Source organism: Pleurodeles waltl, chromosome 3_1 (genome assembly GCF_031143425.1).
Source record: "Pleurodeles waltl isolate 20211129_DDA chromosome 3_1, aPleWal1.hap1.20221129, whole genome shotgun sequence".
Lineage (NCBI taxonomy): Eukaryota > Metazoa > Chordata > Amphibia > Caudata > Salamandridae > Pleurodeles > Pleurodeles waltl.
The window spans coordinates 1,776,475,595-1,776,501,050 of record NC_090440.1 but is presented as its reverse complement, the minus strand read 5'-3'; the positions used below and the strand labels follow the sequence as shown (position 1 = coordinate 1,776,501,050).

Below are 25,456 nucleotides of genomic sequence, written 5' to 3'. Positions count from 1 at the left end.
AAGGACAAAACACTGAGACCAATCCTAGACCTCAGAGTAGTGAACACTTTCATCAAATCAGACCACTTCCACATGGTCACACTACAAGAAGTATTGCCATTGCTAAAACTACACGACTACATGGCAACTTTAGACCTCAAGGATGCTTATTTCCATATACCAATACACCCATCGCACAGGAAATACCTAAGGTTTGTATTCAAAGGAATACATTACCAATTCAAGGTACTGCCTTTCGGATTAACAACCGCACCAAGAGTCTTTACCAAATGTCTAGCGGTAGTCGCTGCACACATAAGAAGGCAGCAAATACATGTGTTCCCATATTTGGACGACTGGCTAATCAAGGCCCATTCGTTCATACAGTGCTCAAATCACACAAATCAGATCATACAAACCCTCTTCAAACTCGGGTTCACCGTCAACTTTACAAAATCCAACATTCTGCCGCGCAAGGTACAACAATACCTAGGAGCCATAATAGACACATCAAAGGGAGTAGCCACTCCAAGTCCACAAAGAATTCTAAATTTCAACACCATCATACAACGCATGTATCCAACACAAAAGATACAGGCAAAGATGGTATTACAACTCCTAGGCATGATGTCCTCATGCATAGCCATTGTCCCAAACGCAAGACTGCACATGAGGCCCTTACAACAATGCCTAGCATCACAGTGGTCTCAAGCACAGGGTCACCTTCTAGATCTGGTGTTAATAGACCGCCAAACTTACCTCTCGCTTCTGTGGTGGAACAACATAAATTTAAACAAGGGGCGGCCTTTCCAAGACCCAGTGCCACAATACGTAATAACAACAGATGCTTCCATGACAGGGTGGGGAGCACACCTCGATCAACACAGCATACAAGGACAATGGAACGTACATCAAACAAAACTGCATATCAATCACCTAGAACTTCTAGCAGTTTTTCAAGCACTAAAAGCCTTCCAACCAATAATAGTTCACAAATACATTCTCGTCAAAACAGACAACATGACAACAATGTATTATCTAAACAAGCAGGGGGGGACGCACTCCACGCAGTTAAGCCTGCTAGCACAAAAAATTTGGCATTGGGCAATTCACAACCAAATTCGCCTAATAGCACAGTTTATACCAGGGATCCAAAATCAACTCGCAGACAATCTCTCTCGAGATCATCAACAGGTCCACGAATGGGAAATTCACCCCCAAATTCTGAACACTTATTTCAAACTCTGGGGAACACCTCAGATAGACTTGTTTGCGACAAGGGAGAACGCAAAATGCCAAAACTTCGCATCCAGATACCCACACAAACAATCCCAAGGCAATGCCCTATGGATGAACTGGTCAGGGATATTTGCTTACGCTTTTCCTCCTCTCCCTCTCCTTCCTTACCTGGTAAACAAACTCAGTCAAAGCAAACTCAGACTCATATTAATAGCACCAACTTGGGCAAGGCAACCCTGGTACACAACGCTGCTAGACCTATCAGTGGTACCCTGCATCAAATTGCCCAACAGGCCAGATCTGTTGACACAGCACAACCAAAAGATCAGACACCCAGATCCAGCATCGCTGAATCTAGCAATCTGGCTCCTGAAATCCTAGAATTCGGGCACTTACAACTTACCCAAGAATGTATGGAAGTCATAAAACAAGCCAGAAGGCCATCCACCAGGCACTGTTATGCAAGTAAATGGAAGAGGTTTGTTTGCTACTGCCATATTAATCAAATACAACCATTACACACAACTCCAGAACATGTAGTGGGTTACTTGCTTCACTTACAAAAATCTAACCTAGCTTTCTCTTCCATTAAAATACACCTTGCAGCAATATCTGCATACCTGCAGACTACCTATTCAACTTCCCTATATAAGATACCAGTCATTAAAGCATTCATGGAGGGCCTTAGGAGAATTATACCACCAAGAACACTACCTGTTCCTTCATGGAACCTAAATGTTGTCCTAACTAGACTTATGGGTCCACCTTTTGAACCCATGCACTCCTGCGACATACAGTTCCTAACCTGGAAGGTGGCATTTCTCATCGCCATTACTTCCCTAAGAAGAGTAAGCGAGATTCAGGCGTTTACAATACAGGAACCTTTTATACAACTACACAAAAATAAAGTCGTCCTAAGGACCAATCCTAAATTTTTGCCAAAGGTTATTTCACCGTTCCATCTAAATCAAACAGTGGAACTTCCAGTGTTCTTTCCACAGCCAGATACCGTAGCTGAAAGGGCACTACATACATTAGATGTCAAAAGAGCATTGATGTATTACATTGACAGAACAAAAAACATCAGAAAGACTAAACAACTCTTTATTGCATTTCAAAAACCTCATGCAGGAAACCCAATTTCAAAACAAGGTATAGCCAGATGGATAGTTAAATGCATCCAAATCTGCTACCTTAAAGCTAAACGACAACTGCCCATTACACCAAGGGCACACTCAACCAGAAAGAAAGGTGCTACCATGGCCTTTCTAGGAAACATCCCAATGCAAGAAATATGTAAGGCAGCCACATGGTCTACGCCTCACACATTCACCAAGCACTACTGTGTAGACGTGTTATCCGCACAACAAGCCACAGTAGGTCAAGCTGTATTAAGAACATTATTTCAGACTACTTCCACTCCTACAGGCTGATCCACCGCTTTTGGGGAAATAACTGCTTACTAGTCTATGCAGAACATGCGTATCTACAGCGACAGATGCCATCGAACTGAAAATGTCACTTACCCAGTGTACATCTGTTCGTGGCATCAGTCACAGTAGATTCGCATGTGCCCACCCGCCTCCCCGGGAGCCTGTAGCAGTTTGGAAGTTACCTTCAATTATTTATATATGTGTCATCTCAACCTTAAATAGGTGCATACTTAGTCACTCCATTGCATGGGCACTATTACTACAATTCAACTCCTACCTCACCCTCTGCGGGGAAAAACAATCGAAGATGGAGTCGACGCCCATGCGCAATGGAGACAAAAGGAGGAGTCACTCGGTCCCGTGACTCGAAAGACTTCTTCGAAGAAAAACAACTTGTAACACTCCGGCCCAACACCAGATGGCGAGCTATTGCAGAACATGCGAATCTACTGCGACTGATGCCACGAACAGATGTACACTGGGTAAGTGACATTTTCAATATACATTGCATGGACATATTCTCTTCTTTACTATATAAAAGAAATTGTACACTCTTTACTTCACCCTCTTGTGGGAAAACAATCTAACAAAAGACTCAATGCCCATGCGCAGTATTACCGAGAGGAGGAGTCACTCGATCTCGTGACTCGAAAACATTCTTTGGAGAAAAACAACTTGTAACACTCCGAGCCCAACACTATAAGGTGGACTTATGCACAGCATGTGAATCTACAGCACTACATGCCACAAACAGATGTCTACTGGGCAAGTAACATTTTCCTTATCCTTAACATTGCCCACCTTGTGGCTGACCTGCAGGTGACCTCAAACTTAGTAAGTGCGGTCTGAACCAGTGTAAAGATGGGAGGGTGTCCTAAGAAGGTTGCATTCCAGAAGTTAAGCTATATCCATTTGTAAAGTGAAGCTAATTACCTGTGAGATTATCCAGGCACTGAGTTGGGCAGATCTGGGATTGGAAGATTCATGCCTGTTTTGTCTGGAAGAGCCATGTCTTGAGGTTTCTTTGGAAGTCCATGAGTGAGGGGGAGGTTCTGAGGTGTTGCGGGAGTTTCGTTCCAGGTCTTGGCTGCGAGGTATGAGAAGGATAGTCCTCTGTTTTTGGTCTTCTTGATGCAAGAGAGGTGTGATCTTGCCTGGGACGCTGATAACAGCCTGGGTGACTGTTCGTCTGATGCTAAGTGGGATCCACATGAAAATCTTGCCTAGCATTCGCATGATGTGGAAGCATGATGAGGTGATGGCATTGATCTGTCGGCTCATGCAAAAATTGGTGCCCAGGATTGTAGGAAGTTGGCTCTGTATGTGCTATTTCAAAGTAAGGAATAGCATGCACAGAGTCCAAGGGTTCCCCTTAGAGGTAAAATAGTGGTAAAAATAGATAATACTAATGCTCTATTTTGTGGTAGTGTGGTCGAGCAGTAGGCTTATCCAAGGAGTAGTGTTAAGCATTTGTTGTACGTACACATAGACAATAAATGAGGTACACACACTCAGAGACAAATCCAGCCAATAGGTTTTTGTATAGAAAAATATCTTTTCTTAGTTTATTTTAAGAACCACAGGTTCAAATTTTACATGTAATATCTCATTCGAAAGGTATTGCAGGTAAGTACTTTAGGAACTTCAAATCATCAAAATTGCATGTATACTTTTCAAGTTATTGACAAATAGCTGTTTTAAAAGTGGACACTTAGTGCAATTTTCACAGTTCCTAGGGGAGGTAAGTATTTGTTAGGTTAACCAGGTAAGTAAGACACTTACAGGGCTCAGTTCTTGGTCCAAGGTAGCCCACCGTTGGGGGTTCAGAGCAACCCCAAAGTCACCACACCAGCAGCTCAGGGCCGGTCAGGTGCAGAGTTCAAAGTGGTGCCCAAAACACATAGGCTAGAATGGAGAGAAGGGGGTGCCCCGGTTCCGGTCTGCTGGCAGGTAAGTACCCGCGTCTTCGGAGGGCAGACCAGGGGGGTTTTGTAGGGCACCGGGGGGGACACAAGCCCACACAGAAATTTCACCCTCAGCAGCGCGGGGGCGGCCGGGTGCAGTGTAGAAACAGGCGTCGGGTTCGCAATGTTAGTCTATGAGAGATCTCGGGATCTCTTCAGCGCTGCAGGCAGGCCAGGGGGGGATTCCTCGGGGAAACCTCCACTTGGGTAAGGGAGAGGGACTCCTGGGGGTCACTTCTCCAGTGAAAGTCCGGTCCTTCAGGTCCTGGGGGCTGCGGGTGCAGGGTCTCTCCCAGGCGTCGGGACTTTAGGTTCAAAGAGTCGCGGTCAGGGGAAGCCTCGGGATTCCCTCTGCAGGCGGCGCTGTGGGGGCTCAGGGGGGACAGGTTTTGGTACTCACAGTATCAGAGTAGTCCTGGGGTCCCTCCTGAGGTGTCGGATCTCCACCAGCCGAGTCGGGGTCGCCGGGTGCAGTGTTGCAAGTCTCACGCTTCTTACGGGGAGCTTGCAGGGTTCTTTAAAGCTGCTGGAAACAAAGTTGCAGCTTTTCTTGGAGCAGGTCCGCTGTCCTCGGGAGTTTCTTGTCTTTTCGAAGCAGGGGCAGTCCTCAGAGGATGTCGAGGTCGCTGGTCCCTTTGGAAGGCGTCGCTGGAGCAGGATCTTTGGAAGGCAGGAGACAGGCCGGTGAGTTTCTGGAGCCAAGGCAGTTGTCGTCTTCTGGTCTTCCGCTGCAGGGGTTTTCAGCTAGGCAGTCCTTCTTCTTGTAGTTGCAGGAATCTAATTTTCTAGGGTTCAGGGTAGCCCTTAAATACTAAATTTAAGGGCGTGTTTAGGTCTGGGGGGTTAGTAGCCAATGGCTACTAGCCCTGAGGGTGGGTACACCCTCGTTGTGCCTCCTCCCAAGGGGAGGGGGTCACAATCCTAACCCTATTGGGGGAATCCTCCATCTGCAAGATGGAGGATTTCTAAAAGTTAGAGTCACCTCAGCTCAGGACACCTTAGGGGCTGTCCTGACTGGCCAGTGACTCCTCCTTGTTATTCTCATTATTTTCTCCGGCCTTGCCGCCAAAAGTGGGGCCTGGCCGGAGGGGGCGGGCAACTCCACTAGCTGGAGTGTCCTGCTGGGTTGGCACAAAGGAGGTGAGCCTTTGAGGCTCACCGCCAGGTGTGACAATTCCTGCCTGGGGGAGGTGTTAGCATCCCCACCCAGTGCAGGCTTTGTTACTGGCCTCAGAGTGACAAAGGCACTCTCCCCATGGGGCCAGCAACATGTCTCGGTTTGTGGCAGGCTGCTAAAACTAGTCAGCCTACACAGATAGTCGGTTAAGTTTCAGGGGGCACCTCTAAGGTGCCCTCTGGGGTGTATTTTACAATAAAATGTACACTGGCATCAGTGTGCATTTATTGTGCTGAGAAGTTTGATACCAAACTTCCCAGTTTTCAGTGTAGCCATTATGGTGCTGTGGAGTTCGTGTTTGACAAACTCCCAGACCATATACTCTTATGGCTACCCTGCACTTACAATGTCTAAGGTTTTGTTTAGACACTGTAGGGGTACCAGGCTCATGCACTGGTACCCTCACCTATGGTATAGTGCACCCTGCCTTAGGGCTGTAAGGCCTGCTAGAGGGGTGTCTTACCTATACTGCATAGGCAGTGAGAGGCTGGCATGGCACCCTGAGGGGAGTGCCATGTCGACTTACTCGTTTTGTCCTCACTAGCACACACAAGCTGGCAAGCAGGGTGTCTGTGCTGAGTGAGAGGTCTCCAGGGTGGCATAAGACATGCTGCAGCCCTTAGAGACCTTCCTTGGCATCAGGGCCCTTGGTACTAGAAGTACCAGTTACAAGGGACTTATCTGGATGCCAGGGTCTGCCAATTGTGGATACAAAAGTACAGGTTAGGGAAAGAACACTGGTGCTGGGGCCTGGTTAGCAGGCCTCAGCACACTTTCAATTGTAAACATAGCATCAGCAAAGGCAAAAAGTCAGGGGGCAACCATGCCAAGGAGGCATTTCCTTACACAACCCCCCCCCAAACGAAAGAGGATGAGACTAACCTTTCCCAAGAGAGTCTTCATTTTCTAAGTGGAAGAACCTGGAAAGGCCATCTGCATTGGCATGGGCAGTCCCAGGTCTGTGTTCCACTATAAAGTCCATTCCCTGTAGGGAGATGGACCACCTCAACAGTTTAGGATTTTCACCTTTCATTTGCATCAGCCATTTGAGAGGTCTGTGGTCAGTTTGAACTAGGAAGTGAGTCCCAAAGAGGTATGGTCTCAGCTTCTTCAGGGACCAAACCACAGCAAAGGCCTCCCTCTCAATGGCACTCCAACGCTGCTCCCTGGGGAGTAACCTCCTGCTAATGAAAGCAACAGGCTGGTCAAGGCCATCATCATTTGTTTGGGACAAAACTGCCCCTATCCCATGTTCAGAGGCATCAGTCTGCACAATGAACTGCTTAGAATAATCTGGAGCTTTGAGAACTGGTGCTGAGCACATTGCTTGTTTCAGGGTGTCAAAAGCCTGTTGGCATTCCACAGTCCAGTTCACTTTCTTGGGCATTTTCTTGGAGGTGAGTTCAGTGAGGGCTGTCACAATGGATCCATATCCCTTCACAAACCTCCTGTAATATCCAGTCAAGCCAAGGAATGCCCTGACTTGAGTCTGGGTTTTTGGAGCTACCCAGTCCAGAATAGTCTGGATCTTGGGTTGGAGTGGCTGAACTTGGCCTCCACCTACAAGGTGTCCCAAGTAAACCACCGTTCCCTGCCCTATCTGGCATTTGGATGCCTTGATAGAGAGGCCTGCATATTGCAGAGCCTTCAAAACCTTCCTCAGGTGGACCAGGTGATCCTGCCAGGTGGAGCTAAAGACAGCAATATCATCAAGATAAGCTGTGCTAAAGGACTCCAAGCCAGCAAGGACTTGATTCACCAACCTTTGGAAGGTGGCAGGGGCATTCTTTAAACCAAAGGGCATAACAGTAAACTGATAATGCCCATCAGGTGTGGAGAATGCTGTCTTTTCTTTTGCTCCAGGTGCCATTTTTATTTGCCAGTACCCTGCTGTCAAGTCAAAGGTACTTAGAAATTTGGCAGCACCTAATTTATCAATGAGCTCATCAGCTCTTGGAATTGGATGAGCATCTGTCTTGGTGACAGAATTGAGCCCTCTGTAGTCCACACAAAACCTCATCTCTTTCTTTCCATCTTTGGTGTGAGGTTTGGGGACTAAGACCACTGGGCTAGCCCAGGGGCTGTCAGAGCGCTCAATTACTCCCAATTCCAGCATCTTGTGGACTTCCACCTTGATGCTTTCTTTAACATGGTCAGATTGTCTAAAGATTTTGTTCTTGACAGGCATGCTGTCTCCTGTGTCCACATCATGGGTACACAGGTGTGTCTGACCAGGGGTTAAGGAGAAGAGTTCAGGAAACTGTTGTAGGACTCTCCTACAATCAGCTTGCTGTTGGCCAGAGAGGGTGTCTGAGTAGATCACTCCATCTACTGTACCATCTTTTGGGTCTGATGACAGAAGATCAGGGAGAGGTTCACTCTCTGCCTCCTGATCCTCATCTGTTACCATCAATAGATTGACATCAGCCCTGTCGTGGAAGAGCTTAAGGCGGTTTACATGGATCACCCTCTTGGGGCTCCTGCTTGTGCCCAGGTCCACCAAGTAGGTGACCTGACTCTTCCTCTCTAGTACTGGGTAAGGGCCACTCCATTTGTCCTGGAGTGCCCTGGGAGCCACAGGCTCCAGAACCCAGACTTTCTGCCCTGGTTGGAACTCAACCAGTGCAGCCTTTTGGTCATACCAAAACTTCTGGAGCTGTTGGCTGGCCTCAAGGTTTTTGGTTGCCTTTTCCATGTACTCTGCCATTCTAGAGCGAAGGCCAAGTACATAGTCCACTATGTCTTGTTTTGGCTCATGGAGAGGTCTCTCCCAGCCTTCTTTAACAAGAGCAAGTGGTCCCCTTACAGGATGACCAAACAGAAGTTCAAAGGGTGAGAATCCTACTCCCTTCTGTGGCACCTCTCTGTAAGCGAAAAGCAGGCATGGCAAGAGGACATCCCATCTCCTTTTGAGTTTTTCTGGGAGCCCCATGATCATGCCCTTTAATGTCTTGTTGAATCTCTCAACTAAGCCATTAGTTTGTGGATGGTATGGTGTAGTGAATTTATAAGTCACCCCACACTCATTCCACATGTGCTTTAGGTATGCTGACATGAAGTTGGTACCTCTGTCAGACACCACCTCCTTAGGGAAACCCACTCTGGTAAAGATACCAATGAGGGCCTTGGCTACTGCAGGGGCAGTAGTCGACCTAAGGGGAATAGCTTCAGGATACCTGGTAGCATGATCCACTACTACCAGGATATACATATTTCCTGAGGCTGTGGGAGGTTCTAGTGGACCAACTATGTCCACACCCACTCTTTCAAAGGGAACCCCCACCACTGGAAGTGGAATGAGGGGGGCCTTTGGATGCCCACCTGTCTTACCACTGGCTTGACAGGTGGGGCAGGAGAGGCAAAACTCCTTAACCATGTTGGACATATTGGGCCAGTAGAAGTGGTTGACTAACCTCTCCCACGTCTTGGTTTGTCCCAAATGTCCAGCAAGGGGAATGTCATGGGCCAATGTTAGGATGAACTTCCTGAACAGCTGAGGCACTACCACTCTCCTAGTGGCACCAGGTTTGGGGTCTCTGGCCTCAGTGTACAGGAGTCCATCTTCCCAATAGACCCTATGCGTTCCATTTTTCTTGCCTTTGGACTCTTCAGCAGCTTGCTGCCTAAGGCCTTCAAGAGAGGGACAGGTTTCTTGTCCCTTACACAGCTCCTCCCTTGAGGGTCCCCCTGGGCCTAAGAGCTCAACCTGATAAGGTTCAAGCTCCAAAGGCTCAGTTCCCTCAGAGGGCAGAACTTCTTCCTGAGAAGAGAGGTTCCCTTTCTTTTGCTGTGTTGCAGTTGGTTTCCCAACTGACTTTCCTGTTCTCTTGGTAGGCTGGGCCATTCTTCCAGACTCCAGCTCTACTTGTTCACCCTGTGCCTTGCATTGTGCTCTTGTTTTCACACACACCAGTTCAGGGATACCCAGCATTGCTGCATGGGTTTTTAGCTCTACCTCAGCCCATGCTGAGGACTCCAGGTCATTTCCAAGCAGACAGTCCACTGGGATATTTGAGGAGACCACCACCTGTTTCAGGCCATTGACCCCTCCCCATTCTAAAGTAACCATTGCCATGGGATGTACTTTTCTCTGATTGTCAGCGTTGGTGACTGTGTAAGTTTTTCCAGTCAGGTATTGGCCAGGGGAAACCAGTTTCTCTGTCACCATGGTGACACTGGCACCTGTATCCCTCAGGCCCTCTATTCTAGTCCCATTAATTAAGAGTTGCTGTCTGTATTTTTGCATGTTAGGCGGCCAGACAGCTAGTGTGGCTAAATCCACCCCACCCTCAGAAACTAGAGTAGCTTCAGTGTGGACCCTGATTTGCTCTGGGCACACTGTTGATCCCACTTGGAGACTAGCCATACCAGTGTTACCTGGATGGGAGTTTGGAGTGGAACCTTTCTTGGGACAGGCCTTGTCTCCAGTTTGGTGTCCATGCTGTTTACAGCTATGACACCAGGCCTTTTTGGGATCAAAGTTTTTACCCTTGTACCCATTGTTTTGTGAAGAGGCTCTGGGCCCACCCTCCTGTGCAGGTTTTTGGGGGCCTGTAGAAGACTCTTTACTATTTTTAGTTTTGGTTGTCTCATCACCCTTCCCCTGGGGAGTCTTTGTGACCCCTTTCTTTTGGTCACCCCCTGTTGAAGTCTTGGACACCCTTGTCTTGACCCAATGGTCCGCCTTCTTTCCCAATTCTTGGGGAGAAATTGGTCCTAGGTCTACCAGATGCTGATGCAGTTTATCATTGAAACAATTACTTAACAGGTGTTCTTTCACAAATAAATTGTACAGCCCATCATAATTACTTACACCACTGCCTTGAATCCAACCATCTAGTGTTTTCACTGAGTAGTCAACAAAGTCAACCCAGGTCTGGCTCGAGGATTTTTGAGCCCCCCTGAACCTACTCCTGTACTCCTCAGTGGAGAATCCAAAGCCCTCAATCAGGGTACCCTTCATGAGGTCATAAGATTCTGCATCTTGTCCAGAGAGTGTGAGGAGTCTATCCCTACACTTTCCTGTGAACATTTCCCAAAGGAGAGCACCCCAGTGAGATCTGTTCACTTTTCTGGTTACACAAGCCCTCTCAAAAGCTGTGAACCATTTGGTGATGTCATCACCATCTTCATATTTAGTTACAATCCCTTTAGGGATTTTCAACATGTCAGGAGAATCTCTGACCCTATTTATGTTGCTGCCACCATTGATGGGTCCTAGGCCCATCTCTTGTCTTTCCCTCTCTATGGCTAGGATCTGTCTTTCCAAAGCCAATCTTTTGGCCATCCTGGCTAACTGGATGTCCTCTTCACTGGGGCTATCCTCAGTGATTTCAGGGGTGTTGGTCTCTCCTGTGAGGGAACCAGCATCTCTGACTATTATTTTTGGAGTCAGGGTTTGAGGGACCCTGTTCTCCCTAGATAGGACTGGTAGGGGGGAATTGTCCTCCAAGTCACTATCCTCTTCCTCTGAGTTGCCACCCTCAGAGGGGTTGGCCTTTTCAAACTCTGCCAAAAGCTCCTGGAGCTGTATTTTGGTAGGTTTGGGGCCCATTGTTATTTTCTTTATTTTACAGAGTGACCTTAGCTCCCTCATCTTAAGATGGAGGTAAGGTGTGGTGTCGAGTTCCACCACAGTCACATCTGTGCTAGACATTTTGCTTCTAAAAGTTGGAATACTTTTTAAGAATCTACAACTGGTTCTAGAATCTAATTCAAACTTTTACAAACTTTTAAACTCTAAAAGAAATGCTAAACAGGATCTAACACAAGGCCCTAGCAGGTCTTTTAAGAATTTAGAAAACTTTTCAAATTGCAAAAATCAATTTCTAATGACAATTTTGGAATTTGTCGTGTGATCAGGTATTGGCTGAGTAGTCCAGCAAATGCAAAGTCTTGTACCCCACCGCTGATCCACCAATGTAGGAAGTTGGCTCTGTATGTGCTATTTCAAAGTAAGGAATAGCATGCACAGAGTCCAAGGGTTCCCCTTAGAGGTAAAATAGTGGTAAAAATAGATAATACTAATGCTCTATTTTGTGGTAGTGTGGTCGAGCAGTAGGCTTATCCAATGAGTAGTGTTAAGCATTTGTTGTACGTACACATAGACAATAAATGAGGTACACACACTCAGAGACAAATCCAGCCAATAGGTTTTTGTATAGAAAAATATCTTTTCTTAGTTTATTTTAAGAACCACAGGTTCAAATTTTACATGTAATATCTCATTCGAAAGGTATTGCAGGTAAGTACTTTAGGAACTTCAAATCATCAAAATTGCATGTATACTTTTCAAGTTATTGACAAATAGCTGTTTTAAAAGTGGACACTTAGTGCAATTTTCACAGTTCCTAGGGGAGGTAAGTATTTGTTAGGTTAACCAGGTAAGTAAGACACTTACAGGGCTCAGTTCTTGGTCCAAGGTAGCCCACCGTTGGGGGTTCAGAGCAACCCCAAAGTCACCACACCAGCAGCTCAGGGCCGGTCAGGTGCAGAGTTCAAAGTGGTGCCCAAAACACATAGGCTAGAATGGAGAGAAGGGGGTGCCCCGGTTCCGGTCTGCTGGCAGGTAAGTACCCGCGTCTTCGGAGGGCAGACCAGGGGGGTTTTGTAGGGCACCGGGGGGGACACAAGCCCACACAGAAATTTCACCCTCAGCAGCGCGGGGGCGGCCGGGTGCAGTGTAGAAACAGGCGTCGGGTTCGCAATGTTAGTCTATGAGAGATCTCGGGATCTCTTCAGCGCTGCAGGCAGGCCAGGGGGGGATTCCTCGGGGAAACCTCCACTTGGGTAAGGGAGAGGGACTCCTGGGGGTCACTTCTCCAGTGAAAGTCCGGTCCTTCAGGTCCTGGGGGCTGCGGGTGCAGGGTCTCTCCCAGGCGTCGGGACTTTAGGTTCAAAGAGTCGCGGTCAGGGGAAGCCTCGGGATTCCCTCTGCAGGCGGCGCTGTGGGGGCTCAGGGGGGACAGGTTTTGGTACTCACAGTATCAGAGTAGTCCTGGGGTCCCTCCTGAGGTGTCGGATCTCCACCAGCCGAGTCGGGGTCGCCGGGTGCAGTGTTGCAAGTCTCACGCTTCTTGCGGGGAGCTTGCAGGGTTCTTTAAAGCTGCTGGAAACAAAGTTGCAGCTTTTCTTGGAGCAGGTCCGCTGTCCTCGGGAGTTTCTTGTCTTTTCGAAGCAGGGGCAGTCCTCAGAGGATGTCGAGGTCGCTGGTCCCTTTGGAAGGCGTCGCTGGAGCAGGATCTTTGGAAGGCAGGAGACAGGCCGGTGAGTTTCTGGAGCCAAGGCAGTTGTCGTCTTCTGGTCTTCCGCTGCAGGGGTTTTCAGCTAGGCAGTCCTTCTTCTTGTAGTTGCAGGAATCTAATTTTCTAGGGTTCAGGGTAGCCCTTAAATACTAAATTTAAGGGCGTGTTTAGGTCTGGGTGGTTAGTAGCCAATGGCTACTAGCCCTGAGGGTGGGTACACCCTCGTTGTGCCTCCTCCCAAGGGGAGGGGGTCACAATCCTAACCCTATTGGGGGAATCCTCCATCTGCAAGATGGAGGATTTCTAAAAGTTAGAGTCACCTCAGCTCAGGACACCTTAGGGGCTGTCCTGACTGGCCAGTGACTCCTCCTTGTTATTCTCATTATTTTCTCCGGCCTTGCCGCCAAAAGTGGGGCCTGGCCGGAGGGGGCGGGCAACTCCACTAGCTGGAGTGTCCTGCTGGGTTGGCACAAAGGAGGTGAGCCTTTGAGGCTCACCGCCAGGTGTGACAATTCCTGCCTGGGGGAGGTGTTAGCATCCCCACCCAGTGCAGGCTTTGTTACTGGCCTCAGAGTGACAAAGGCACTCTCCCCATGGGGCCAGCAACATGTCTCGGTTTGTGGCAGGCTGCTAAAACTAGTCAGCCTACACAGATAGTCGGTTAAGTTTCAGGGGGCACCTCTAAGGTGCCCTCTGGGGTGTATTTTACAATAAAATGTACACTGGCATCAGTGTGCATTTATTGTGCTGAGAAGTTTGATACCAAACTTCCCAGTTTTCAGTGTAGCCATTATGGTGCTGTGGAGTTCGTGTTTGACAAACTCCCAGACCATATACTCTTATGGCTACCCTGCACTTACAATGTCTAAGGTTTTGTTTAGACACTGTAGGGGTACCAGGCTCATGCACTGGTACCCTCACCTATGGTATAGTGCACCCTGCCTTAGGGCTGTAAGGCCTGCTAGAGGGGTGTCTTACCTATACTGCATAGGCAGTGAGAGGCTGGCATGGCACCCTGAGGGGAGTGCCATGTCGACTTACTCGTTTTGTCCTCACTAGCACACACAAGCTGGCAAGCAGGGTGTCTGTGCTGAGTGAGAGGTCTCCAGGGTGGCATAAGACATGCTGCAGCCCTTAGAGACCTTCCTTGGCATCAGGGCCCTTGGTACTAGAAGTACCAGTTACAAGGGACTTATCTGGATGCCAGGGTCTGCCAATTGTGGATACAAAAGTACAGGTTAGGGAAAGAACACTGGTGCTGGGGCCTGGTTAGCAGGCCTCAGCACACTTTCAATTGTAAACATAGCATCAGCAAAGGCAAAAAGTCAGGGGGCAACCATGCCAAGGAGGCATTTCCTTACAAGGATGATCCTGAGGTTCTAGGTATGGTCCGCATGAGTGTGTGAACTGGCCACATTTAGAGGGCCACCAAGATGCATCCCAGGGGGAGTAGTTGTTGCCGAAGATAATGACTTTGATTTTATCTGTGTCGAGCTGCAGGGAGCCAAGTTTTCTTTGGTGGTGCTGCTTGAGTCGGTAAGGGAGAGAATTAGCAGTGTGTCGTCTGGTAGGATACTATGTTGATGCCCTGGGCTATGACTATGTCCGCGAGAGGTGTCATGTAGATTTTGAAGAGTGTTTGGCTGAGCGACGATCCTTGAGGGACTCTGCAGATGAGTTTCCTGGGTTCAAAGGTGAGTGTGTGTGTGTGTGAGGGGTGTCTAACTCAATAAGTTATGTCTGTGAGGAAGGAGGATATCTACTTTAGGGCCGGTCTACAGATAGCCAAGTGCTGAAGCTTTCTGATAAGTGACTTGTGGGAGACAGTTTCAAATGCTGCATAGAGTTTGAGGAGGATGAGTGCAGCCGTTTCTCCCCGGTTGAGGATGCTTCTGATGTAATCGGTGGCCGCAATGAGGGTTTTCGTTGGTGCAAAAGCCAGAGTGAGAGCTGTCTACCAGTTGATGTAGTTCTAGGTGGTCTGCATGTTGAGTATTGATGGATTTTTCCATGAGTATGACTAGAAAAGGCAGGGGTGAGATGGGTTTGTAGCTACTGAGGGTGTTGGGGTCCGTTGTTGGTTTCTTCAAGGGTGTTGACTTCTGCATTTTTCCAGCAAGGCAGGAAGGTGTCGGTGGTTATGGAGGTGTTGATGATATCAGTGATCGTGAGGGAGATGATGGTCCTTCCAAAGTTGTATATTAAGTGGGGGGCATTGGCCTGCGGGTGCTTCTGAATGGATGGTATTTATCAGGGCAGTGGTGTCTTCTTTTGAGAGGGGCTTCCAGTTGCTCAGCTGCTGTGTGTAGATGAGGGAGATGTCCTGCTGGGAATTCATATTGTTAATGCTGTTGGTCTAATCTATGGTAGATCGTGGCAATCTTCTGTTAGAACAAGTTTGAGAGGTTGTTGCAGAGTGCCTGAGGTGCTGTTGGCAGCCGTGGCGTTGGAGAACTCATTGACAATGGTGAAGAATTCTTTGGCATTGTTGGGGCTGGCTTAGAGTCTGAGAGTTAGGGCCTTTTTTTTTTGTCTCATAGTTGTTGCAGTTAGAGCTTGAGGAGTGCTTTGTATCAAGTGTCAAGTCTTCATTTTGTCTCAAGTTGTTCGCAGTGGCGCTTGGACCCCCTGAGGTTGTTTGTGTACTAGCTGGGCCGTTTCTTGTTTGTGGATATCTTGTTTCTGGTGGGAGCAGTGTGGTTGGCGCAGTCAGTGAGCCATTCATTGAAGAGCTTGGAACTGACAGCCCCGGTGTGGTTGGGCGGATGTTCCTGTAGGGTCTTGTTCCAGTTTTCTTCGGATAATTTGACCCAGGGTCTTAATGGTGCTTTGGGTTTTTCTGGTGGGGTTGCTTGGTGGGCGTGTATCTTGAAATGTATGATATAGTGATTGGACCATGCAAGTGATCCTGTTGTTGGAGGACAAGATAGGGTTGAGGATGTTGTCTGCCAGGCAGGTTGGGCCTTTGACAAGCTTGGTGAGCCCAAGGTTGCTGAGGCTGTCAAGGAGAGCCATGGAATTGGGGTTTGTGGTGTCTTCTAGGTGGAAATTGAGGTCCCCGAGTAAAATGTAGTTGGTTGATCTGATCAAGAGGGGTACTATGAAGTCTGTGATGTAGTTGCAGAATTCCACTTGGGGGCGGTAGGCAAGAGTTTCCTTCAGGGTGGCGGCATATTGTGTTTGTATTTTGAAGTGAAAGTGTTCCACAACTCTGGTGTCCAAGTTCATGGAGGTGGTGAAGTCAATCATGTTTTTGTAGATGATTGTGAGTCCTTCGCCTGGTTTGTGGGTTCAGTCCTGGTGTATGATTTATAGTCAGGTGGGGTGGTTACAGCGATTTACTGGTTGGAGACTGGGTTGAGCCATGTTTCGGTCAGGAAGGGAGAGTCAGGTGTGTTGCTGTTGAAGCGTCGTTGTTGTTGCACTGAAGCTCATTTATGTGGCTGAAAAGAACCCACACAAAATTCCTGATAGATTCTTTAATATTGTATGGTCCACGTCAAGCTTCTTTTTATATGTTAGAAATCTCAGAGAATTTCCCAGAGCAAATGTGAATACATTCAGCATTCAACAGAAGTTTAGGTATAGAAAATGTATGGCTATATTCATGGGCCATGCAGTTCTCTGTCATAAAGGACAAGCCTTTTTTGTTCAGGGATGAACAAACAATCCTCATAGAACCAGATATGTTTGACGGACTGGCGTGCAGTCTGGGCCCCAGCTAAAAAGGAACCTCTATATGCTCCAGCACTTCCCCTATTGTTCCATCCGGTCATATCTGTCACACAGGAGACAAGAGCTCTAGACATGCTTGCCAAGGTAGGGTTAAGCAATGGGAGATGCTTACCCTGGAGGAACTTGTTGCTCTTGCAGACATCTCACACACACGACACACCCTGGCATTAACTTTCGCATATTATTGTCTCCGGGCTGCCATGCGAAAATTATAGCCTCAGTTCCCTTAGGAAACCTCCTACACTCTGTGCACTGCAAACCTTACTGACTAGCACCATGCATAAGAGCCTTATCATCAAATTATGGGGGTCATTCTAACCCTGGCGGTAAAAACCGCCAGGGCGAATGACCGCGGTAGCACCGCCAACAGGCTGGCGGTGCACCGCTGGGCATTCTGACCGCGGCGGTTCAGCCGCGGCCAGAAACGGAAAGTCGGCGGTGTACCGCCGACTTTCCGCTGCCCTCGAGAATCCTCCATGGCGGCGGAGCGCGCTCCGCCGCCATGGGGATTCTGACACCCCCTACCGCCATCCTGTTCCTGGCGGGTCTCCCGCCAGGAACAGGATGGCGGTAGGGGGTGCCGCAGGGCCCCTGGGGGCCCCTGCAGTGCCCATGCCAATGGCATGGGCACTGCAGGGGCCCCCGTAAGAGGGCCCCACAAAGTATTTCAGTGTCTGCTATGCAGACACTGAAATACGCGACGGGTGCCACTGCACCCGTCGCACCTTCCCACTCCGCCGGCTCAATTCTGAGCCGGCGTCCTCGTGGGAAGGCTGTTTCCCACTGGGCTGGCGGGCGGCCTTTTGGCGGTCGCCCGCCAGCCCAGTGGGAAACCCAGAATGACCGCCGCGGTCTTTCGACCGCGGTACGGTCTTCTGGCGGTTCCCGCTTGGCGGGCAATCAGAATCACCCCCTATATGTTTCAGAACAAAATGACATATCTGCAACCCCCGGCCTGGGGCTGGAGAAATGGAATACAATACTTGATTTGACATTAGAACTGGCAGACTGGATCTTTTGTTGTGCACAGACTGGCACGCTCACGCTCAGTTGTAATCTGCACGTTATTCACTTCAAGTACCTTCATCAGATGTACTATACACTTGTTAAATTATAAAATATGGTCTGAGGGGGGTGCAAACTGTCTGCGATGTGAAACGCCTGTATGTTGATTTTTTGCCTCTCGCTTGGTTCTACTCTCTAGTCTGGTGCTTTTGGACACAAGTCACAGAAGCCCTGACTGACATGGCACTGGAATCGGTGATGTGCCACCCTCGTGTGTGTTTGCTTGGCTATTCAAGGATCTACAGCTAGCCAATCATAGACTCATGGCAGTGGCCCTGCTGGTGTTGAAAAGGAGAGTGGCTACGCATTAGGGGAAATGTGCAGCACCAACTAAACAGCATATTTTTAACTGGGGTATGGGGCCGTTTCCCCCGAATAACGTGTTTAAGCCAATTATAAAAATTCTATTCCAATATTATGGTGGAACACGCAACAAATACTCCAGTTATTGGTACTTACATATCTTTTTCAGAAGCACTAAGATTAAGTGAACAGTCATCTTCTGAAGGTTTCTGAAATGGGTTGAATGTTATTTTAGCGCACGTAGCTGGGAAATTACTACTTCAAAGCCACGAATATTTAGGAGGCCACAGAGGAAACAGAAAACCACCTGAGCAGATATCCGTAATAACGTCACTTGATTAATCATGATCTAATGCAATATTAGTGTGCTGTCCATACCTCCCTGACTGGTGGTAATCCATGAGGTAATGTTGCTGATTGTATGGAAGCTTCTATCCTAATGTTGAGAAATGAAATGTATGTTGTATCTTGTGCATGGAATGAGATGTTGATTCTTAGTAAGAGTATTCTAGTGAGAGGAACTTGGTGCTCTGTGCTAATGGCAATGAAACCAGAGAAGACCCAGTGTTTTCAAAGAAAATCAGTTTCATGCTCCAGCACGGGTATCTCCATAAATCATATTCAGTCTTCCATCTTCTGTGGGTGAAAAAGTTCTGGCTCATACATTGCTCTTCGGCTTCCCAAATGAGTCATTAAAGCCGCAAAGGAATCAAGGATTCTGTATAAATTCCCTGAATCTTTAAAGTCCAAACTTTTCCTCTCCGCGAGGTCAGTGGGCAAGAAAATTACAAAAAGTTTCTAAGTAGTAAATTCTCTTTACTGATTTTGAGATAAATGTTCCAGCATTGAAATTTAGAGACTGTACTTGCATTGAAGATATAATGCAAGGGATACGGTAAGTAGATTTTCATTTTGTTCCACAAGGGCACTCAGGTTGCCTTATCCTGAGTGAAGTTGGTTAGTACCTTTTTTAAGACAGTGGTATGCCCGATTCTCGATACCTGCTAATGTATTGGACACATAAGGCAGCAAGAGTAATGCTTCAGCTTCATATTTGAGGTAGGGTATTGAAAACTACAAAAATGTCTTGTTTGAGGTTTGTCTTAATTAGCAAACTGTTTGTAGCTTGGTGTGATCCACCATTCGCTCACTGTATGACTGTGACATGTTTTGATAGTATGGACTACCAATTGAATGCAATTTAAGTAACTGAGGGTTTTGTTACTAGCCGGAGGTAGTGAACTGTCCCAGGGTGAACCAATAAGACTTTTCAAGTCATATAATACTTCATTTGAGTTGTACATATGAAAGTAAATGTTGGTATGGTAGCTCACATGTATTTTTTGCAGATATGTTAACGTTTATGTGTTTACCAACAAGGTTTATGTGTGTATTTCTGTCCCAATAGACTGCACAACGCAAGATCAGGGAAATTGTACAGCAAGTGAAGCAGCAGGAGCAGAAGCATCATCAGGGAGCGCCCCTTGCATCACATCGCAACAAGTGAATTATAAATGTGCCAGCGAGCAACAGCCTATGAATGTAGCCCTCCCAACACCAAGACAAAATATGACAGACTGGGAAACAAACCAAAGACTATCCTGAGTCAGCCAAGGGCTGGAGCTCTGCCTGGGACTACAGGGCAGATGAAAGTGGTTCTCACCATGCAAGCATGGGCTGCAGCAAGAGGGCCCTGCAGTCCCTCTATTTCTCTTCTCTGATTACAGTGATGACATGTTATTTCTAATCAAACTAAGTGTGACGCTATCCCTTTAGTTGGACTGACATAGGCTTAAGTGACAAAAACAAACCAGAGTTATGGTAAATATTTTTTTAATCTGACTTTGTACTTGTAGGTACATGTTAGAGAACTTTTACAATACAATCAATTGATCTGCAATGCAAACTAAGATAGCATTTGCAGAAGTAATATATTTTAGAAATAATTTATCACATGATGGAACTAACAAAGTTTGATTCTTTTTTTTTATTGATTTAGATGAAAACACTAGCTGTTTTGGACTTGTTTAACTTGGGATAGAGTTGTAATTTTTAGTATTACCAGCCAGCAAAATATATAGAATTTAGGATTACCAGCCAGCAGAACTATATATAAGGGTAAAGGTAAGGCATAGTGATGATTTATTTATTTAGATTGTTAAAACAAGATGCAAACATCGCAGTTTTAGTAGCCTTTGTGAGTGCCAACAAAAGGAATATCGTCCCTTAGTTGAATAACTCTTTTTTATATCTAACTCGCAGTCTATATTTTTTCCCTTCTACTTCACAGGTTTCAAACTGGCTTTTGCATACTTTAGAAGAAACATTTTTTCTCTCTCTCTCACGTTAAAGCGGTTTAAAATATTACAGTAGGACATGGCTTCCACTTTAGATACATACCTTAAAAGTGTGTGTACGGGTGCGTGTGTGTTTATATGTGTGTGTATATACACAGTTCAGTGTACAGTGTTTTAACCATGCACACTTTAATTCATTCATCCACTGGTCAATATCTTAATGAGGCCTAAGTTGCCTCATTATGGTATTGATTTGTTTATTTCTTCTGCTGAATGCTATATGTGTTTATAAATATCACGTGTGTGTTTTTTCGCATTTCCCAATGGTTTCAAAATTTATAATGCACAGGAAATATGCAGAGGAGTTCTCGGCCACAATTCCCAAATATGTCCTGGTGATGACAAGGCTTAATGCCACTCAGTCACCAGTCCTTGCCTTTCATCGATAGAGCCACTGGTTTCTAGGATCTGTTCTTGGATCACCAATGAACTAATCTAATTGGACTCCAGTCCCAGAACATATTCGTTTCTAAATATTGTTTCCCACTAAATAATGGGTTTTGATTATTATTAAGGATTCCATGAATCTACAGAATACATTTCAGTTGCCTTAATGTTAAGCTTGCAGTGTGGTGTCCAAAAAGGCCCTAAAGTCGCCTACTATAGTAGCTGTGCTTTCTTAACCTCCTAATGTGCTCATGACATGATAAATGTTGATATCAACAATTACGTTGAATTTCGCTTCAGTTGTGACACTATGAATTCAACTTAGAGCATAACCCCAAACTCATCTGATAACAGAATGCATTTCACAAGGAGATAATGGCAACATTAGTTGCTTAAAGAAAGGCTGGTGTCTCCTAAGACTGCTTAATGAGTCCAAAGATCTATTTTTATTTGCTATGAATCCTCACATCTCAGCAACTTCCAAAGTTCAATTTTAAAGGTATATTTTCAAAACTCAGTTCTTAATGCATCTAGAGAATTATATTGTGAGTGGGCCTTATTCAAGGCCTGAAAAGTAGATGCTTGGTGGAAATCAAATCGAGTGCTATTTTCTAAGAAGTGTGTCCTACTAAAGTTTCAATGCATGGCTCCCAAACATCTAATACAGTCACTAAAGCACTTTCTCCTTTTCTTCCTTCTTGACTGTAAGAAAGTATTTTCCGCACTCAAATTTCTATTATACTAACACATCACGTTATTTGTGTCCACTCTTCTCCCAGACATTAAATAATGTCTGAAATCTTGAATATATGTTGTATTTGACACAAGGAATGCCTTGTGCCTCAACAACAAGGGGCTATCCAGTATACAAAAAAAACTGCTCTTCCTCCCCAGTCACGCATTGCTAATGAAAGACAATAGGTATTCCAGAAGGTATATTTTTTTTATGGCTACCCATAATTTGAGTCCTACTGTGACATCGTTCACTGGATGGCCTCTTTTAAATAGCCACACCTTTTTCTACTAGAAGGTGATTGGAGTGATGAACAGGAAGTAGTACTTTTAACTTCAGCTTTATATTATTTCTACTTGTTTTTAATCCAATCTTACCTAGACCAAGTGCAGAAGTGTGTAGGCCATTTTTCTCTTCATTTGTAAAATCTTTCGTAGTGGAAAAATATTGTGTATGAAGGTGTTGTACCACCAGTGATGCTGAAAGGTAGTATTTAACAAACATTCTTAACTGAGGATCTTTTAGCAAATGCTGCATCACACATCTTTGTTTCACTCTTAGCAGTGTTATAAGGACAAAACATTTCCAGCCCCCCTTAGCAGAGCTTTCAGTTTAGACATCTTCAAATTTGAATGTCTCACTCTAAACTGGCGATTTAAACAAATAGTAATAACAGAATACACTACTTTGCAGATAGTCCCCTAACACAAGCTGAACCTTACATCTGTCACATGCAAAGAAAACTAAGATCCCTTCTAAGGGCCAATACTTATTCCAACAAAACGCCACATCAGTAGTGTTCAAAACTTTATAGGTATTTACTCTGTATTTCACCTCTTTGTTGCTGATTCAAGTTTATTAAATGATTACTGTAGTCTTTATCAAAACTACCGTCACAAAGAAAAAAACAGTGCGCCACTCAAATAGAACCAGAAAATACAACAGGGAATAGACAAATACCCCATTAGTAACTCAGGCAGATTTACCAAACACTTTATTGAGATATAACCTAACAACCAACATCTACAATCAGTCTTTTTCCTGAAGTTAACGCTGTACTTCAGATCTGCATGCTCAACTGAAATTGCAGGCCATGTTTAGTGTACTCAAAAGGAAAACCATAACCTGCTGATGTGGTCCATGTTTTGTGTACATGGGTGACAGGCAGGGTCTGATGGAAAGTATCCATGGTTCAGTCATGGTCCAGGGGCACTGAATAGATCAATAAAACATGAACCATGCCATGAGGTCATAAATGCTGCCTCATGAAACTATGTAGAGAACTTATCCTCCGCCTCTAGGAAGGGTCTGTGTTCTCTAGATGACTTGGTAAAAAAGACCGGCTTTATTGACCCATGTACTGAAGTTAAACAAAGACTGCAATCTCTATTTTATGCACTTGAATGGTCAGCAAAGACTACAGCTGCAACCTTTGTTTCTTGCGCTTGGTTTAAAAAGCCTTTTAAATTGTCCATAAAAATAGTGAGTGAAACCCATGTAAATGTGTTGGTAACCTGGAAAACCAAGGGCCTGGTTTATAGTTTGTCAGAGTGGGTTACTCCATCACAAATGTGACGGCTAGCCCGTCCGCAGTATTATAATTCCAATAAAGCCTATAGAACTTGTAGTACTGCAGACAGGATATCCATCACGTTTGAGACGGAGTAACCTTTCCTCCAAACTCTAAATCAGGCCACAAAGCTTTGAAAAAAAAAAGTTTTCTAGCTGTCTACTAGGCATCTACTTACTCAAGTATGAATTATTGGATTTGTGGATCATCTTGAAATCCACAAAAGTATTTCTAGCAGTTCTAAGACAAATACATGGGGCGTACAACCAACAAAGAAATTACTTCTACAACCTTCCACACTATGGTTGTAACACCCCAATCATTTCCTACAGAAAATATTTATCCTCACTTTTGAAAAGAAGGCCGTTTGTAAATGAGAAACCTGTATCCAATTCAACTTAAACTTTACTTTACTGAACAAGATTTACAGACCATGCTTACAGAAAGATCAGTGTGTTCACATTTGCTAAAAGGAAACATTGGTGTCACTAATAGTTTTATTAAATCATCACACAGAAGATGATACCGCTCAGAAATTATGTAAAAATATAGAAAGTCAACAATAACATTAATGACAGTGATCTGGTATTTCCCATAAATCGGGACATGCACGATATCACTAATGATGTACATGATAATACATCATTAAACCAAATAATTTTATAGCGCATCAGATGCTCATCTTGTGAACCTTTGTACCTACAAATGTAGCTTTCTTTTTAGCCTAGAGATCCATGTCAGGACCCAATTAGCTACAAAGCTAATTTTCAAGTGGACTGTTGTATTAAACGGTTATGGCACTTTTTTCCTACCAAAATTTAAATTATTAAAAACAAATTAAGAATACTTTTGATCATAATCCCAAAAGTATAATCTGGAAATGGATAGAAAGATGAAAAATAAAGTATTAATTTAAGACTTCTTAAACTTGGGCTAACACTCACCCTTTTCATTAAGCCTACTTCTCACCTTTAAGCCTAGATTCAACAGCAGCACTGAGCATAAGACTTGACCCTAACACTAATGCCAGCCCTACCCCTGTACACTGAGACTAACAGTAGTCCTAAGCCATCAATGTATGCCTAATGTTAGCGTTAGGCATGACACTAGACCTAATGATAATCCTCTACATAATCCCTGATGATCAGCTTCAGGCTAACTGTAAAATTAAAGAAAAATAGCTCTGTGCCTTGACCCTAAGATTAAGGCTGATCCTAAACACTGAACAGATGCATAATGCTAACCTCTTTTTTACATTTTGGTAAAAGAAAAGGTGTAGCATTTTTTTAACATAAAATATTTCAAAATGGAAGTATTTCAACTTTATATTCTCAATGTTTTTGTCAGGTATTTTCGTGCTATCCATACCACAATAAACACGGATGGTAGCTTACTGCCAGGTTCCTTGTTAATGCACCCGATCTGGCAACTATAGACCCCGTGTTTATCTTCTGTCCTCATGGTCTTAGGCGCTGGTGGAAAAACACACTCCAGATGTGGTGTTTCTTTCTGCATTTTCCAGTAAACACAGACCATGGTTAAAAGCATTGTCTTTTGAACCCCACTAATCTGCATAATATTTCACATCTTGCAATTCACTGGAAAAAACAAATAATTCTTGTTTGAAAAGGTTTTACAAACCTGCCAAAAGGTTTAGCCACTCGAAAAATAATAATTAGAAGGGATGCTGTTTGACAGACCCTCATAGTGAACATAGAACAAGGTCACTGGATCATCTTGCAAGTCTACAAACAAAGGCTAGACCTGTACATTGTTTGATAGACTACTGTGCCAAAAGTTTTTTTGCCCCGGATTAATATATCAGTGGTCTTCATATACAACAGCCTGTGGTAACCATCTATGCTTGATGCACATGTGTGGTAAACACATAAAACGATCTGCAGCTAAGATGCAAATTCACCTTCAAGTTTAACTAGACTTGTTAGAAGACAGACATGGAGTAAATGTTTATTACATGGGTTAATCAAACATGGATGGCAGTTAAATGTACCCATTTTAAGAGTTTCAAGGCAACCACACATAGAATAAATATTTGATAGCAAGACTATCAACATGAGTAAAGTTTGCTGAATGTATAGTGTGACTCGTGTTATCATATTTAAAAATGGTTCCTTCTGTACTCTACTGAACTCTATTGAAATCACTGTAAAATTATTTCAGGGTTTAAGGGACTGCCAACCCCTAGTTAGCCAGTCTTCTGAGGCCATCTTCACTACTAGCTGGTCCCACCATGCTGCTTGTGGTGTTTC

At 45.3% G+C, this 25,456-nt stretch overlaps 1 protein-coding gene across 1 annotated transcript in view; it reads left to right on the top strand.

The window, feature by feature from the left end:
• Positions 1-24,014, top strand: part of IGF2BP2 (insulin like growth factor 2 mRNA binding protein 2) — a 479,778-nt gene extending 455,764 nt beyond the window's left edge. Inside the window, exon 16 of the mRNA XM_069225797.1 lies at positions 19,548-24,014. Coding sequence (XP_069081898.1) covers positions 19,548-19,646 — 99 coding nt within the window. The 3' untranslated portion in view covers positions 19,647-24,014. The remainder of the gene's footprint in view (positions 1-19,547) is intronic.
• The last annotated feature ends 1,442 nt before the right edge of the window (positions 24,015-25,456 follow it).